The sequence below is a fragment of the Pieris rapae genome, chromosome 9 (genome assembly GCF_905147795.1).
Source record: "Pieris rapae chromosome 9, ilPieRapa1.1, whole genome shotgun sequence".
Taxonomy (NCBI): domain Eukaryota; kingdom Metazoa; phylum Arthropoda; class Insecta; order Lepidoptera; family Pieridae; genus Pieris; species Pieris rapae.
Genome location: NC_059517.1, coordinates 3556410 through 3575461, shown reverse-complemented (window position 1 = coordinate 3575461; position 19052 = coordinate 3556410). Strand labels below are relative to the sequence as shown.

Genomic DNA, 19052 nt, shown 5'->3' with positions numbered 1-19052 from the left:
TTTTTGTTAGCATAGACCACTTCTAGCGGAAGGTTTAACTATAGAATATTACGTAACAACTTATACGAGCGAAGCACTGACAATAAGTATTTAAATAGGTATGGGGAAAAATATACCTTGAGAACATTCTCTACTTGCGCTTTTTGTAGTCCAAATAAATTTTATTCTAAAATAATTAAACCTTATCAAAATAATTCGAGTTTAATTTGAACTAAAATTACTTCACTATCTTAGATGAAGTTTTATTGGAGCTTGCATCATAATAATTACTAGCATTTACGATATGCACATTGAATTGTTATGTACATATCGTAAAATTTAAATTATACACTTCAGTGGCGCAGCGACCCCAAAGTAAATCGACCTTATAATGCATCGATCGATAGGACCGGTATGAATAGACAAAAGCCATTGCCATTTTTTTTTAATTAAAAAAGTGAAACAGATGGACATCAAAGAAGAGTATGAAACAAAATCAAGATCGAAAATTAGTCGCCGTGACTTATTGAAAACTTGGTGGAGTTTTTTTTATATTTGAGGATAATAATTTTTATATTGGACAGTTAGTTTTATGAACCCGTGTTGATGACGTAGTTAAATAAACTAAATATAGCAAGATCTGAGTAAATCTTGTGCGTACAAAGAAAAATAAAACAGTAAACATAGTTTGATATAGTTTTATTCTCATTTTATTTATATATAATGACTATTATAATCATCTACTAAACTAAATAATTCAACAGCATAAATTATGTACAATATGTATAGTCATGATAAGTATTTAAGGAGTGACTGTTAACACAAAGTTTAAGTAACAAGAAATAATTTGCCACAATCTTGTTTATTTACAATTCTTATTTTACCTAATTTAGTCCCAACATTTGCGATCATTTAATTCTCTGATTTAAATTAGTAACTAAATATCTGATTACAATTTATGTTGTTATAAACAAATAATTTTCATCCAAAAAGTTTTTACATATTTCGAAATAGCCACTGGGTTTTTGTTAAGATGTAAATTGTCACTCTGAACTACTCGATCAATCAGTATTGATTAAGTAAGGACCAGATGAGTTTCTGACGAAAGCGAGAAGTAAAGAACAAATTTGTTCGGATATTTAATTTCTTTATTTGGTCGTTTCGTTACTTAGAACTTTAAAATCCCGACCTAACAGTTAATTTACACATTCATTTCCTTTGTTCAATACTTTATTGAGTAATTAAAAACCTCATTCGGTGAGTGAAACTCCAGAGATGACAATTCAAGCGACATTAACACATTGTATCAATTAACAAAACTCACTACGAGCATAGAGGGTTTTAGAATTGCTTTGTTAGCTAGTATGACCTTATATTGAAGACAACTTTTTAAATCACATTAATTTGCGATATTGTTCTTCTGTAGCAGCTGGGCATGAAATAAACGTTTGGTTATACTAACTATAAAATGTAGTTTCGTGATTTTAAACTTATTCACACGAAAATATAAAAGTAATAAACAATTCATTTGTGTGTAACAACGAAGCCACTGTCCTTACGTTTCGTACAATTAACATAAAACATTGGGAGGTAGTTAAAACAAAAAGAGCGTTTAAACGCACCATCAACGCAATTATATAAAAATTCAGCTACTTAGTATATAATAAGTCTTCATAAAATATTTATGATACGAAAATATTAGCTCTTCAAATAAACCCGGAACCGACAGATACACAGCTAAATATAAGTGCATTCGTAACAAAATAAATTCTGACATCTAATTTATTATTATATCATACGGAACATTATCATCAATCATATTCATATAATTCCACGTCAAGTAACTCTAGCGTCGGATGCGGAACTAATTCGACTATAATAATCCACTAAATAAAATGTTACGTTACAAATATTATAACAATAAAAACTCTTATATACAAAATAGTAAACTTTGGCATCAAACATTTATACACAGCTGAGGACGATTAACGGAACACGGAAATCAAGGAAAGCGGCGTTTGAACGCCCCTCGGGAATAACGAGCGAACACGTTAGCGTCACTCGTCAAGAGAAAGTTCAAGGCTAGGGTTTACATTAAGACTAAAATAACTAGCGACACCAACACGACACCGATTGGTCCGGCCGATGGCTGCCCTCTGCCCTCCGCAAAGTATTGCTACCGCTTATAAGCGTATTTCGTTACCGAATCACTAACGTGCGCTTTATAAAAATACTAACTAATTAACTTCAAGATATATTTTATAAGGCATACTTTTATATACAAGCGTCGAAAGAACATACTCTTTATTAAAATATATAGAAAAGTGCGCTTTCAAAAATAACTAAACGAGACACGTATACCGAGTGCGGCAACGCCAACTCAATCTCAACGAGGAATGTAACACAATTATTGTCATCCGATGCTTACATCTTCAATCATTTATTCGTATTTCATTAATTTAATTTTTAAATTTATTATTTTATACAGACCGACGACGGCCATCGCTATCAAAGTCGCCGAGAAGTATCGGCGACCTGCCGTATCTATAAAAAATTATATCTATTCATACGCTAGATCGATAATATTAATAGTCGCAACATTAAATAATCTCACGTTTATGCAATACTTTAACACGTTACACGCTAACATCTCCGACGCAACGGAGGCCGAAGAGACGTTACTCTACGGAATCGTACAAAAGTTTACAATATCGTGTATGACTCGTATTTACAATATCACGTCGCGTAATGCGATCGGTATGTACAGTGGACGAGGGAGGGAGATCGCCGATCGTCGACGAGGGCGCGAGTGAAGGAATCGGAGCTACGTGCTCTAACGACGAATGGGAGACGGAGAGAGCGAAAATTTTGTGCGTTCGTGTTTCTACAGACTACCGCTACGACGCGCTACGGGGACGCTAAGCTCTACGCGACGGGGGGCGACGGGGACCAGGGGCTCACAGCTGGTACCACTTCTTGTCCTTGTATTTGAGCATTAGCTGGTGCGCCGACGACGAGAAGGCCGCGGCCTCTGTGTGCATGCGCTCTGTCTTGTCCTCCAGCTGAGACAACTTGTCACCTCGCTCTACCACGAGCTGATGAGCCCGCGCTATCTCCCCGGTCGCTGCCGATGCTCGAGCCGCCACGCCCTCGTTGCCGGGGATGTGCTTAGCCACGGTGCGGTTGGGCTTGCCACTGCTCTCACCGACTGGAACCACCAGTGACAATTACAGTTTAGAGGTTGAACAGTTGCTCGGGAAGTGACAAAAACTTAACACTGGGTCGCTGTCCCAATATCACGACATATTTCACTTCATTTAACAAGTAAAAGAGTAATACGTACACAACTCCTCCCGGTCGAGTGGGCGAACTCCACCCCCAAAAAGTCCTCGGAAGAAACTCTCTTTAGGAGGTTCCGGCATGTCGCGCGGCAGGAATAACTCTCCCATCATTTCGGTTAATTGTTGGCTGTAACCGTTACATTTGTCATGAATATATGGTAATTTCACAAAAATTTAAAGACCATATAATAATTGTTAGGTCGGACAATCCTTCATTATTAATGATATTACTTTTGACACAAAAACTGAAAACCAACAGAAACGGGTAAAGAAATAAAAATCTGTTTGATTTTTTTTTTAATATCCGATATGTCATAAGTCCAAGAATGTTAATACGCTTACCAAAACTCCGTGTCGATAGTAAACTTCTGTATTTCAGTGGGCGAGGCCAGGTAGAGTCCATGCCCGCGGTTGCTAAAGCAGAACGTCTTCGCTATCCTGGAACACAACACAACACTCTACTACGTATACTAACTCGATGTTATTCCTAATATTTTATATATTAATCTATTTCATATTATTTTAATGTATTTACCAGTTTTAAGTTAATTTAAAATTGTGATAAGTTTTCATAATTATTGCATATGTTCCTACATATGCAATAATAAACCACTTAATTGGTTGAATGTCCTCATTCAACCAATTAAGTGTACCCTTTTTTATCTATTTAATACTTTAATATTTTTCTTTATTACAGAATATTTGTTAAGAATACTTTATACATAATAGTTATGTATATTAAATGAAATTATCTCACCTTTTACGTCTCCATGATTTCGTACTAATGAAAAAAATTACATTATCTCTATACATACTAAGAAGCGAACATGAATCGACACTGCCAAATCAAATAAGATATAGAAGAAAATACAAAGTTCATGCACCAGCTACCATGCTCAAGACAAAGAAAAGTGAGACAAGGAGAAGAGGAGGTAAGAAAAGATTGGTGATCGGGTACAGTGTCACAGAGTATAGTGTATACGAGAGTATAGTGTGTACTGTCTGTTCCTGGATGGAGACAAATGGCGGGACTAGAGCGAGTCAAGCCACGAGGTAAATTTTTCTTTGCTATAATTTATTATTTTTATTTAATGATAACCATTTACATGTTTAGATTTATCAAACAGCTTAAAATACAACCATCTCGAGTATTTATCGCCCATGTCCCCGGGAAGGTAGCGGGGGGGTCTCAAAGCTCTGCAGGTACGGGGTGGAGTGAGGGGGGAGGTAACATGAAACACTAACATGTCTATAACAAAGGAGGCGAGGCCGCGGTGAGCGACTCCACAGTGATGGCGGCGGGTACATGAGAAACGCAATTCCGCTATGTACGGAGACTTACTGGTCCGTGTCCTCGTTTACAATGAGTTGTTGGCCCCAAATGGAGAGCATAGGGTCTACGATACCCCTCTGTTTGGACTGTGTCTGGAAGCTACCAGGAACACAGGCATGGTCAGTACAGGGCGTCGCGCACTGCTCCCTGTTGCCAGAGAGCAGCGCGCCCGCCCTAGGTGAGTGGCGAGGGTCACGGCACCGAGTGCAGGGCACCATGCAACGTGTACGGTCATTCCGTCATACGGTCATTCGGACGGGCATGTACTGGGTAGAGTCGTGTTAGATTCGTCCGGCGAAACTCAAATAAAAACGCAAAGTGTGCCAAATTTCGAAAGCACAGGAGGTGCTCGACAGATTGCAAAATTTTGACTACATTTGTGATAAAAAGTCGACAGCTACTAGCACCTTACGGTCGTCTAATTTGTCGCTTGGCAGAGAACCGGTGGGATCAAGTGATTACGAGGTGTGTGAAGATTATTAAAAATGTTAGTCGCGAGACCGGTCCCCGCCCAAGCTGAGCTAACATCGAGGTGCCTGGGAGCGGTCGGGCGGCTACAAATGATAAGTGCCGCTGACGTTGTCGTCATTGCTTTAAATAGTTATTATATTATTGTTCTTACACATAAATATATAACATGGCCATTGTCATTTGACACCGCATACCGATACACTCGGATTGGCCGCGCCGCGTCGTATGTTAAACGTAATTAATTCAAAATTAAGCTGAAGAAAATTGTTTTCTATACTTGCCTAAAGGTAAAGAAAAAAAAGTTACAGCAAGAGACAAAAACAATTTTCGTCAACGTAAAAAGTGAATAGAATAAAAAGAATAAATCATTTAAAAAATGAATTCTTCGCCGTGGTCTCACCTGAGTTCTGAAAGCGGCAAAAAGTCTACGTGCAGGAGCGGCCTCAACGAAGGCAGACTGTAGGCTACAAGGTGACCCGTCGATAGATAGCATACAAGGCACACACTATCTGTAACATCCACCGCTTTTTGTAAGTATATATAAAGACATATAACATTGATATTTTAATAGTCGCCATCCCGACCTTTTAAGCTGACAATCTCTGCCTTGACAACAAAGTCGGATTCGACGATCTGTTGGCGATAGACGCAATTCTGGCTGGGCAACGCTACCACACGCGCTTGCTTCTCTGATGCTACCACCACAAACTGTCGGTCAGCTGCCTCCTGCGGAATCGGGCTGGTATGGCTGCCGTGCCCACTGCCTGATGAGCTCTGCTTCGTCGGGGTCCTCTCACGACGCTCCCGACTCTAAAAGTCCAATTCGCCATTACGTGCTTCACATTTGTATTGCAACAGAATCAACGTTTAAACTATCACTTACATCTTTATTGTCGTCCTTCCAGCTTTCGTATGAATATGGGATTAAAGCACCATTACAGTCGAGAAAAGACATTGTTAATATTGACCCTTTTAGCCTAAAAATTGGACCACCTGTAACGTATAACGATGATAGTTTTATATTGATGTAAAATAATAATAAAAAAAATGAAAATCAAAAATCATTTATTCATGTAGGTAACATAATGGACACTTATAAACGTCAAAACGTTGTTCTGCATGATAATAAGCTAATATTTGATTTACATGTAGATAGTATTGTACGGAAAGCAACGTAAAGTAAAGACATTGAAAATTCTATATTGTTCGTATGTTAGAAGCAACTTAGAGTATGCATCACAAACATCATCACACCAGAGAGATACCTAGATTTGTTGATTAGGTGGCATATGAAACACTAATACGTCAAATAACTGTTAATAAAACTATGTAAGAAATAATTGTTGGATGAACTCCGTTGAATCCAGTAAAAACAAAACAAACAAAATAAAACGGTACTGATTGGATTATGTGACAGCGGCTTTTCAACTTTCAACAATGTTCTTTCCAGTTAACCAGATTCCTAGATAACACTGTGTTAGTGGTTGGGTGGGTAAAATGTCTGTTATTAAAGAAATATAGATTAAATGTTTCTAATTTTACATTTACTGCCAGTTCTCAAAATAAGGGCGTAGGACGGAAGAGAAGAACTGGCAATAAACTCTCCGCCTCTCTTTTTATTCGCCAAGTTCTTTTTTCTTTTATATTAATAAACATAAGGAATTTACCACTCGTCGATACGACGACGGGCTGTGTATGCCTCAGATCTGCCTCCGGTAGGTTAATCGTCATGGTTATCACCGAACCCAGTGTCGTTCCTATCCAAAGCGTCGGAACTGACAAAGTAGGATCTAAAAAAATATACTAAATCAGACAGAGGAAACAGGAAAATACTAAAGGTATGGTGATCAGATATTTACCTGACTTTTTGATGTAAGTATCGGCAAAAGCTAGACACTGTATGCCTTCTTGAGAGATGTTTTCGAGGCTGGACATGCTGCTGGAGCGAGACCGCGAAAACGAACTGTCCAGTTTATCTACGCGACCCGTATACACAAAATACACATAAAACCTTTTTGTCTCACATCACCATTCGCCAAAAACCCTTCACCATTCTCATGGTCAACAGTTCTTAGCTTAGTCGGTGACAGAAGGTCAATATTACTGTTACAACAATTAAAAATTATAGAAAAAGAATTCAAAGATTTAGCGTGATCACGACTGTCATCGACGGACCAAATAAAAAGAATCTACAATTGATGAGATTTGATAATTGGGTGCAGTTGTGAAATTAGCTGAAGGCACCGTCGGGTGCTAGAGGTATGTCGGGTGATCAATGTAAAAACACGCACAAAGGAAACATGCTATGAGAGTACTTTGATTGCATGCCCGTCCAATCTCAGCTTATTTTCACAACATTCACAAGTGCAGGTTTATTTAGTACAGATTTATCTACCTCATGAGAGGAAAGTAAATCGCATTCCGATTACAAAATGGTTAACAACTAACATAGAGATACTATATGAAGATGTTATGATTATGGCGAAAACAGCATAAGAAAACATGAATAATTATTATTAAGAGCAACATAATATGGTTATGGTATGAATATGTATGTGAATGTGGTCGGAGGCCAAAGCTCGAGCGCCCAGCGACATCTACTTAAGCTTTAGTTTAGTTATGAGTATTCGCTTTACGTATTAAACACCGGCCTGCAGTTTAAATTTCATAATATTCTAGTGGTACTCTATTAAAAAGCACGTTTGTGGACGGACAAACAAGTGCAAAGAAAACATATAAAACAAATATATACATCTGATAACAAAAAATTAAGCTATTTATTCAATTCGTGCAACTTAGTGCGGCATGCGACTAGTGCGCATATAAGGAGAAAACCATAAGCATACATAGACAAAACGACAGTCGAATATAGAGGCAGCCAAAAACGAGCCATATAAAGTTTTTGCTTTGTGGTCGAGCTAGAAAAAAAAACAAACAACATATAATCAACGACTATTAAAATTATTGCGAAAAATACTCATTGCGATTATATTTGGAAGCAACCACCTTAGAAACTTAGATAAAGTACAAATATAATTAATTACTGATATAAAATATTGAAAGAGCAAATTAAAGATAAAAATTACCGCTTATGATAAATTATTTGGAATAAGTAAATTAACACAGAGAGAAGGCAAAAGAATCAAAGTAATGCTGTCGTGTCTTTAATATTATGGAAAGCCTCTTCAAAAATGCACAACACATAGTAAGTTACGTAAACTTAGGTTATAAGAGATTCTTTCGGCAGTTGTACACAGAGCGAGTGATAGAATATAAAGAGGATAGTTTTTAGTAGTAAGTCACCTTTTAGTTTATTTTCTAACACATGCCGCAGTTTTTAGTGTGCAATTCGAGTGCAGTGTAGGAGACATCGCTAAAACACAGCCACAATTTCGAATCTAAGGAAAATAACGACCACCTACTGTGCCAAAAAATTAAAATTAAAATGGAATAAAAATAACAAAAAATGTATTAATACAGATGCGTGTTCGGATACCATTCGGTTGCATTATTTGTAAGTACTCCATGGATGCGACAGACTGCGGAATAGTTGGTTCTGTATCGACAAAAACCAAAATAAGTGTTACAAGCACGGCCACTGCCCACAGTTGGTCGCGGAGAGCCACCGCCCAGCACCGGTTGGTGGAAGGGGCTCGCCGCACACCAGCTGGCCACAACACACGGCAACAGCATCACAGACCACTACTTGGGATGACAACTAACGGGTATACATATTATGACGAACTTTATGATTTTTTACCTATTACATGATTCCGATCTGAAAGTTGAAATAAAAAAATGTAAATTGCGAGCTCGACGCATGCATGTCGTGTGAGTATAAAGCTGTTTATCGATTTTTACGGTTCTTCACCGTTTCCTTCTTTTTATTTTCATCCTTAATTATGGTACTGTAATGTTTTAAGACTATCGTTGTTAAAGTTGTAAAGCTGAAGGTAAAAAATAATAAATACTGAAACATTAATAACCTTCAGATCAACAACTTCTATTACTATGTTACAAGTATTAGTAATGAAACAAGTAGATAAGTTGAGTTAGTGTAGACAGAAGTAACAAAAAATAATGATCAACAGAGATAAACAAACAGAACATAAAAGCGAGCTCGTTTGATGACAAAACGGTAGCACGTCGAGGAACATCGATGATATTAGTCGTTCGGGTGTTAATGAAGCGACATACTCGTACGCAACTCATAAAGTTAGCAGTCTTCAGGCCGAAAAGTATCATTCTGCATTCGACCGGAGGCGACGGATCAATCGAGCGACGCGTTCAACCAAAAATAGGGTACTAAAACAAAGTAAGAAGAGGAAATTGCGACTGCTTCAGAACGGAAAGACGAGAGCGGTCTTATAAGGTGACTGTACTACCAAAACTGCAATACTGTCGCGTGGTGAGCAGAGAGTGCTGCGGGGCGGGGGGCGCGGCGTACACGTCGGACGCGGTGGAGAGGCACTTGTGCAGTTTGCGGGTACCTTGAGACCGCGAGCGCCTCACTCGCGTCGGACACGCCGCTCCGCCCCCGCCGCCCGCCGGAGCCCCGCCGCCCCCGCCGCCGCCCGGCCCGTTCATCTACAACACACATACCAGCCTCACCGCCCGGCGCCCCGCTGCCCCTTCCGGATGACGGGACCGAGAGACCGACACCGACCGACGTGTTAATGGTTACGGGACAAACATTGACCCGGACGCAAGGCGCGGTGCCACAGATTATTGGATTAGTGTGGTATGGACGAAGATTCAGCTTCCCCCGTTAGTTTTACGGATTCTTTTAGATTCATACCTATTCTGTTGGGCACTTGTACGATTTCTTCGCTAGTTTCGCCACTGATCTGTTGGTTTCTCGTGCAGAGGCTCGCTACAAAGTCTCCTGAATGAAATCACATTAATCAGAGGAGGTTCGATGGTGCGACGAGAGGCCCGGTCGGTCGGTGCCTCGGCGCGTGTTCGAGCGGCTATCGGTGTGCAGCTACGGTTCGCTACTTAGCTTACTCTCATTTTAAATAAACAGCGATTACAGTAAAAACCTACTCTCTATGCTAAACATATTTATGTTGTTATTAAACTAATCCAATTTACCGAAAAGATCTGCGAATAGATATCTAAGGCAGTTAGTGTCTTCGTCGGATGAGTCCTTGGCCTTGAGAAAGAAAACACACATCATTAACCTAGCGGAGTCGGACGGGTGGAATTTATAACTAATAATTATTAAATAATTATAGATATGCATATACATACTATACATATTTAACATAAAATTGAATTCTACTCAATATAATATAATCAAATACATTAAATGATATAAAATGTAGAAAAATTAAAAAGCACACGCAAAAATCACAAGAAGCGGTAAGCAAAACTTTAATTATTTCGTGTTTTAATACTAGAAACTGATTTAATGTAGGTAGGTATTTTATAGATGCCGTTTAGTTTTTTTTTTATTTACAATAACTTGTTATCGCAGAAGCTAACTACGCTGGCCTAAGAGTTAAAAAATTCTATGTATTAATCTACGTTAGTAGTAAACAATCCATTACCATTCATAAGACTACTATATAAGGCACATGATGTCGCGAGTGCTACCGACCCCGTGATGTGAGTGAGTGAGCAGTGCCGAGTTACTTACTGAAGCGTCGCATGAGGTTTCCCGCGAACGACTGCGCCGGCTGGCTCGCTTGTCTCTTTCGCAGGTCTTTCACCGATTCTTGCCTGTTATATTTTATGTTCGGCACTGACAACAATCTTTGCTCCCTCTGATCTCTATCATCTTTCTTTTTACTTTTCTGCCGAGGCGGCCGCGTAGGTTTTCCCTCGTCATCGAATAACGGAAGGTTATCTGGTCGGACAGCTTTGTCTTCATCTCCCAATTTCGACGGAGACACATCAGGAGAAGAATCGAGCCGATCTTTATCTTGCCATCGTTCTTGTAACTCTTTATGCATTCTGTCGTAGACATCGGACGACCTTTTCTCTTGTAGCTCCCGGTGCATTCTTTCGAATACGTCTGAACAAACGCGCAGCGGGGACGGTAATTGACTTTTATCTTCCTCTGAAAGTTTTTCATTGGATTCTTCATCCGGCGAATCGTTACTTTCTTGAGCACTCTCTGGCTTCTCCTGAGGTTCCGTATAAAACTGCGAGTTACTCTTTTCGATAGTCTCATCGCTGTCGACGGGGGCGAATGCAGCTTTGAGCTTAAGATCGACTTTAGAAAGCTGTCTCTTGAGATTAAATGTTTTCCACGGCGTGGATTTCCGTCTGGCGTCGAGTTTCGGTTCGGGCAGGGTCTCCTCGGCGGGCTCCGGGCTGGCCGGCGCCTCTTCCAGCTTCAGGGAGAGGGAACACATCATTTGGTTGTTGCCGCACAATTAATATTACGTGTGCGGTTGCGTTGCTCCAGACTATACCACACAGACGGATAACGATCATTCCTTTATGAAATATGTGCAAAAATATGTGACGTTGGATAAGGAATCATCGTTAGCGAAGAGCGTAAACTACTTGTACAGAAATAGAGCTAAATAATAGTCGTACACAAAGTGATTAATCGTTAAGTTGTTATAGGTTGTATTTAGCCGGTGCGGCTACAATGGTGCGTGGTAGAGGTGGGTGAAGCTAATAACGAAGTTCTAAATGCCATGCTCTCTTCTACCTGGACAAGCAGATACCCTCATCAGCACTACACATTTATCCAAATTATTTAAGTCGTGTTTGATAGCGAACCAGAGAGAATTTTGTTTAATCACTGGTACTTGCAACAGAAATTTAATAAAATCAAATCGCAAATTAAATAAAATATGAAAATGTCACTTTTCAAGTTTAAATATTTTTTTTTTGTTAAAATATAAACATTTTGATTAATGTAGTTTTACTTTGCAACCCCAACCCTTAAACAAGAATGAATTGTTACTTTTTTATCCCAATTGAATACTTAAACGTTAATCACACGCATTACATTGACTACTATTTGAAATGGGCCAATATAGATGAATAAATATGTACAATTCATTATCTTAAAATACTGAATATTTTAGCATTACCTAATTTTTTATATCGATCGAGTATTTTTTTACAATTTAATAAGCATAGAACTTCATATGACATGACGTATCAAATATGACAAGAGTTTTATATACAAAAATGGTTTTTCAACTTTAATCGCTGCGTATCTAATGTATATTCAGTGAGGCCTATCATCGTTGGTCGGCAAGTTCGAATCGTGTGGTTCTGAGTTCAGCTTGAGTTACCTGGTCGAGGTCGGGCGAGCGGCGGTCGTGTCTGTCGGGTCGTAGGGTGGGTTCGGGCAAGTACAAGCTGTGTGCAGGCAACGCTGCTACCACTGCGCGGCGCCATATGTCCACTACCACCACGCCTCGCTCGCCGCCCCAAGCTATTCTGAAACCCAACGGAATCGCTTTTCTCTAGAAATAGGCAAAATTTAAATAAATCCAAAACTATAAAAAGATTATTTAAAAAAATAAAAAAAAAATATTTTGGTCGCTTTTTAAAAGTAAAGCAAAAAAAAAATTTTATTTTAAAGTTTTTTTATACGTTTTTGTGGGTTTCAATTAAAATGGACCCATTGATATGAGTCCATGTTAATATGCATAACATAATAATATGCCCTGTTATATGCCACTACTCTAAAAAGACTAAGTTGGAAGGACGTCGAAGATTATTTTTTTTAAAGAATTAGTCTTTATACTTACAGTCCGTAGGAGGAGTTGATTGTGAGTGCGGCGACTGGGTTAGGTGGGCCCTGCTGCAACGCCACCAGGGTCGCCTGGAACCCAGCCGCACGTCTTGACCCGCCCGTGCCTGATGCGCCACGCACGCGTACGCTGCCCCAGGCCGACTGCACGTAATACCATTAGTTCTACATATGTTATTAGGAAGGTATCAATATGTATGGGAAACATCTGGGTTATATATAGACATTTGATTGTCTAATAATTAGTAGGAATAAGACCATGTCGACGGTAATTTCAGTTTATATAACCTTTGCGTACAAGTGTTGTTTATTTGTGAATTTTTAAATCACCTTATGAATGCCCCACTTTTTGTAACACATTCTATTTCCCAAATTGTATAAAGAGTATACAACAATCGAAGTGATTAACCGTACCCGTACCCTTGGTGTGTCGTGGTCGTCACGGGCTCCTGCCCCGCGAACCCCTTCCGCCTCCGGTGATGTCTCCTCTTCTGTTGCATCACTAATTATAGGGATCTCCAACACCTGAAATATGCAAGATGTTCCCTTAGGCCACGAAGTATTATATTATTAAAAAAAGTGCGTGCGTACACATGTCAGAAGTGAAACTTCTTTGGCAAAATTATTTTTTAAAGTCTTTTAAAAATCTAAAACATTCGATTTTCGAGACTTAGAGAGTGAGAAAAAGAAAGATATTTTAGGAATTAAATTAACAATTAAAACATTGAAAGCTACAAATATTACACACAACAACACAGAAAACCATTAAAGTGGAAACGACAGGAATTATTCCAAGTACTTCAGTGTACCCAATTTCATTACATTGGACATTTAGGTAGATCTAGAAATAAGAAAATAAATGAAAATGGGTAAAGCTATAGACAAAAGTAAGATTTCGATTCTTATCAATGTTCTAAGGACGTACATGCGTCTGCGCAGTAAGTTCTTGTTTACGGAATTTGAAGAGAAGAACATGGCCGTGGGGCAGTGCCACACATAATCGCCGGGATTCTGCACAGAGTGCCACCTGCTGAATGCCCAACGGGCTGTCCTCCTCATTCCCGCCCATGCTGCTCGCGCTACCCGAGCTGCCTGCCCGTCTTTCGAACACTGAAAATGCAAATAAAAACCTAGCCAATCCTTAAATCCTTAATGTATTTTTTATATTTATTATAAAAGTTGTTGTAGCCTATCATCACACTAATTTGTACTGATCTATTGTCACGTAAAATCTTAAATAAAAAAAAACCCTGTAATATATATGTCGCAGATTCAACGCGATGAATAATTACAGAATTGGTATCACTACCGTTGTCCGAAATCATTACTTAATATTTAGACACACTTAATGCGCACGTCCGGCGCAGGCGCCGATCGGAAAGCAACTGATTACTGAAGTATTCTTTGACAATTGACACATTGGCATTTTACAACCCGTAAGATGTCTATGATATTACCATTCTAATAAAACAAATGATATCGTGTTCTTTTATAACATAATGTCTGACATATATTTTAGAAATGTCCATATCATGGCTATTATAAAAGTGACTATTTTCCTTCATAAAATACGACCGCAAATTGTTAATCGAAGACCGTCGATAGTAGTAACACTGGCTGTTAAAAAATTTAATAATATCAGTGCTATCCTTCCGTGTTTTGAAAAATAATTTTTACTCACCCTTAGCACATTTTAATTTATATAATATTTGTAAAGTCCCCGCGCTCGCATCCCAAAATTTTACACTGCCGTCTGCGTGTCTGAAATTTGTGTTATTAATATTTTAATGACTATAAAAATAAGCTCCTATAAGAAAGATAATATTCCTTAGTAAAAGTGACAATTATTAGTGAGTTTATGTATTCCACCTAATCATGCACTTCTATCTTCATCGCTAATTTATTCTTTGTTTTTATTGTTCAATTGTATTATTTTATTTTAAGTGTGAATAATAATCACATAAATAACAAAATGGAAGTGGACTTACCCAGTGAGTATGATCTCGCTGTAGGAACAAGACGCGGGTGACCATTCACCACCGTCTACAGGCCACAATCTTTCGCTGAAGCCAGCTGGCTTTTTATTTCCCTGACGGCCAACTGAGTAAAATGCTGGGATCTGAAAATTACAATCACCTCCTTAATGTAACCATCGAAGGACTATTAGGGTAAAAATCACAATCGAGATTTCGCGCTTAGTGTTGGCTTTAAATTCTACAATAATAAATACTACAAGACATGGCGATCTTTTTACAACACTTTCCTTGTACAAGTAAGAGTTTACCTAACCCTTAGAAGAAAGGATTAGAAGAAACAATTTCTTAGAAATAAATGTAAATTTTTATTTCGATTTAATTAATATCCAATTGTAAAGTGAGATATTAAATATTTTCTTGATTTGGGAAAGCCAAGAGATAATTAAACTTAAATAAATTCTATTTATCTATGCTGTGTTAATAAGAGTAGTGATCTTTTTATCACAGCACAAAAATAAGAAGAGTGAATGAGACTTAAAATAGATTATAATAAAAGTATCTGATTTAATTTTCGAGCTAGGTTTATTGATATAATATAATAATTTCCAAAGACTGGGTTCTCACCAGGTCTGAGGGGCAGTCGGCGAAATATGAGCAGCAGGTGACCGGGGATTCGTGAATGTCCATAGGATAAGGATTCTCGAAGCAGGGATATCCCGGCGATTGAAGGTCAATTACTACCAAGTCGTTCTGCAAGAGCACTACTATCGCATACGGCTCCTGGTATTCTGGAAAACGATGGATGCTCACATAAAATATGCTTGCCAATTTAGAAATGATTAATAATATTACGACGAAATTAAAAAAAGTAAAAATTATTATAGAAATAGCTTTAATATATTGGAATTATAATAATTAATTATTTTTAAGACCTATTACATTACTATATATTTGTCAAGAATCACGCCTAAATAGATAATAATAGGAAACTATCATTTATTAAATTTAATTAAATATTTGCCAAAAAACCTCTAAACAATTTTTAAGACAAAACGTTTCAAAGCCTGTATTTGTTTAAACATTTTTTTTTGAGAAAATAACGTACACAATAGAATAAGACTTTTCTGAATCTTATATTCGAGAAAGATTAAATGATGATTAAATACTTCATACTTATTTTTATTTACAAATGCCAACGATTAGCACACTCATATATTGGTAGGTGAATAAATAAAAATCGTGAAAAAGATCAGTTTTAATATGACCGGCAAATATTCCAGAAATAGAAAAACATCTAGACAAGAAAACTATTAAATATTATAAAAACTGAAGTAAATTTTAAAGATGTTGATCTATCTATATACGTATATCTATAGATGATACAAATAATATATGATACACAAAGATGTCATACCGGCGGCGTGTGGGCTTTCACAGAGTGTGACAAAGTCAACAACGCTGTGCTCCATCTCTAGTACTGTAGTTGATTTGCCATTTAAAACTGTGATGCTATGTGTCCGGCCCGCTTTGTCCGTCGGTAGCCCGCCCGAAAATATCACCAGAGTTTCGCTGTAATGTTATACATCAAATTAAACATTATTCAATTTAAAAAGAAGATTATCTTACGTAGAACTTAATCTCAGAACAGAAAAAAATCCTTACCCCGTTTTTGAAGTTTTCCATTCCAACCTGTGTATAGGTTTACAAGCTTCTAGTTTACCGTCTTTGTTAGCTTTTGCTGGAACATAATTTTTATAAATCATTCATAATGTCATAACACATCCAAACACTCATGAAAGTATTAGAAGTTGGCATATATAATTTACATTACTAATATGAGCTACTGTGCTTAACATGGTAGAACAATACATACCATGTGGGTAAGATAGCGAGATGGGTCTGGGAGCTCGCACAGTCCAAGTGGCGAGGGCGCCATCAGCGTGCGCAGTCATGAGTTTGCCGTCATGATGCCAGGCAGCTGCGCGAATAGCATCCCCTGGCAATCCTGAGCCTATGTGGCCACGCCACTCTGCAGCGCGCGCTCGCAGATCCCATACCACTATTAACCCGCTTTCGAACGCTATCAGCAACTGGAAAATGATACCAAATCGATTATTGATTTGTTTAGACATTTCAAAGAATTTCATACTATTTTTTATTGTACTAATATAAATGTTATAATTAATATTACATTACATATTATTCTTGATCGTTACCTTGCTAGCGTCTAATGGATTGTCTACAATTTCTACTACCGCCCCGGGATGATTAGGTCGAGTTCTGAAAAAAAAAATTTAAAATCAACGTAAAAATAAATTAAACCCAAAAGTTTATTTGAATAATCACCATTTCTCATTTCGCATTTACGTAGTTCATAGAAAAACTCAAATAAGAACACAGCGAAATCTCGTATCATTATAGATAGAGTAGGCGTTAAGTGTCAGCTGCGTGGCGCCACTTGTTGACACCAACCGCCCTTTACTCGCATTATGCCCTTTGCATCCTCTTCTTGAATATTTATTATATTATGAGATGTAAACTCGCAAAACTACTCCTACAGAAAATATTAATTAGGTTTGCAATATTACTAACAGTATGATCAATTTAAAATAAGTCTTATATTAATTTTAATTTCGCCCAAAATTAGAATTTTTAAAAGCCGCTAAAAGCAAGGTTTCGTGACATCTAAATAAATATTTTTAATAAACATAATACGGATATAGAATAATTCCAATTTGGTCTCTGAGAAAACATTGAAACAAATTGAAGTGTATTTAGGAGTATTTGAACACACGACGACCTCTCTCTCTCAAACTAATTACAACTAAATAAACGATCCGACTGAAAATGCCCAACGTTGGCAACTGGCAAGAACCTATTATAAACAGATAATAACTTTAGCAAATAATTTACAGCTAAAATGTATATTACTTAAAGTATCTTATTGTTTTATTTATTGATAATTTTACTTTTACTGTATATTCAATAATATGAAGCTACAGAGTTTAGGTGCAAATCTTTGTTTTTAATTTATATTATTATTCCTTATTACTCGAGATGTCATATGGAACATGGTGAAATGGTTGCAGCTCCTTACAAACGTTGTGTAAAAGAAAAAACTTGGCGATTAAAATGAGTGGCGGAGAGTTTATTGTCAGTTCTTCTCTTCCGTTCTACGCCCTTGATTTGAGAACTGGCAGTAAATGTAAAATTAGAAGCATTTGAATACATTCATAATTGAACATTATATTACCAACATGAATAAATGGTATAAGTCGTAGTTCTAAATATATCTACGTTAACATGTATGTAGTTGATTTCTCGGTTCATTCGCATGAAAGCAATTTTAGAGTGATTGTTATGTGGTGATGCAGCGATGTGGATTTACGACAGTATTGTTCCGTCAAGGGGCCGCCATCTCGTAAACACGCAAATTGATATTTTATGATAAATTTGTAATCTACTCTCATAACGTCAAGACCGTAAATATGATTTGATATTTTGAATTAACTACGTGACAGGCTCCTCTTCGATATATACAATATGATAAGGAAAATATTAAACATAACGGGTACAATCACATAAACATTATACTCTTATTAAAAGTCTCTAGCTGGCCACTACTGCTGTAAATAATGTGATAAATTCGCGAATGTTGAGGTTATTCAACTTCTGGACACTACGAGTCTAGTGAAAAGATTGAAAACTGTGTTAAGCAGTGGTAAGTGAAAAACAGGACACAAGAAACAGAGTGTCTTCCCCTTAATATTAATATAATAGCATTCATATAAATAAATAAGTTAGACTAAAATTATTATTAGTATTATGTTGGGTTGTTGGTTGTTGTAAAGTGATTTCAACATAGAAATCACTTTACTATTTTAGCGGGTACATACCCGCTTATACTAATACATTATCTAGCTCTTATCAATATAGATCCCTAAACAGGAATTCTTCAGCACGCCATTTAAAAATAGAAAATAGTAAATTCAGTCGGATGAATGCCAAGAGACCAGAAACAACTTCCAACACGTTAAGCCATACGTGGTACTTAGCTCGAGTGGGGCGCTAACCATGTTAGTGTTGAAACCGGAAGTTTCCCGGATATTACACACAGCGTCAAGCCTGCCATAGAACGAGTACGACGAAATATTATGGTGGTATTTTATGATGTATTTGAGATATAAATAAAATAACCTATATGTTAACAGAAGCCGTTTGATACG

General features: G+C 37.5%; 1 protein-coding gene across 10 annotated transcripts in view; it reads right to left on the bottom strand.

Annotated features, from left to right (window-relative positions):
• Positions 1 to 825: 825 nt before the first annotated feature.
• The window catches only part of LOC110999700 (syntaxin-binding protein 5), a 118441-nt gene continuing 100214 nt past the window's right edge, over positions 826 to 19052 (bottom strand). The window contains exons 5-27 of one of the 10 annotated variants that reach the window (XM_045629504.1): positions 17043 to 17106; positions 16700 to 16916; positions 16489 to 16564; positions 16241 to 16395; positions 15451 to 15614; positions 14839 to 14969; positions 14532 to 14611; positions 13776 to 13960; positions 13265 to 13375; positions 12849 to 12994; positions 12387 to 12534; positions 10766 to 11465; positions 9923 to 10009; positions 7971 to 8042; positions 6984 to 7100; positions 6792 to 6914; positions 6008 to 6117; positions 5709 to 5934; positions 5525 to 5633; positions 4663 to 4752; positions 3663 to 3758; positions 3323 to 3447; positions 826 to 3187 (exon numbers count right to left, since the gene is read on the bottom strand). In XM_045629504.1, the coding sequence (XP_045485460.1) occupies positions 2937 to 3187; positions 3323 to 3447; positions 3663 to 3758; positions 4663 to 4752; positions 5525 to 5633; positions 5709 to 5934; positions 6008 to 6117; positions 6792 to 6914; positions 6984 to 7100; positions 7971 to 8042; positions 9923 to 10009; positions 10766 to 11465; positions 12387 to 12534; positions 12849 to 12994; positions 13265 to 13375; positions 13776 to 13960; positions 14532 to 14611; positions 14839 to 14969; positions 15451 to 15614; positions 16241 to 16395; positions 16489 to 16564; positions 16700 to 16916; positions 17043 to 17106 (3583 nt within the window). In that variant the 3' untranslated portion in view covers positions 826 to 2936. Of the gene's footprint in view, positions 3188 to 3322; positions 3448 to 3662; positions 3759 to 4565; positions 4753 to 5524; positions 5634 to 5708; positions 5935 to 6007; positions 6118 to 6791; positions 6915 to 6983; positions 7110 to 7970; positions 8043 to 9509; positions 9712 to 9922; positions 10010 to 10765; positions 11466 to 12386; positions 12535 to 12848; positions 12995 to 13264; positions 13376 to 13775; positions 13961 to 14531; positions 14612 to 14838; positions 14970 to 15450; positions 15615 to 16240; positions 16396 to 16488; positions 16565 to 16699; positions 16917 to 17042; positions 17107 to 19052 lie in introns of those variants that run through there. The other 9 variants (XM_022268891.2, XM_022268894.2, XM_022268892.2 and 6 more) reach the window with 9 other exon arrangements.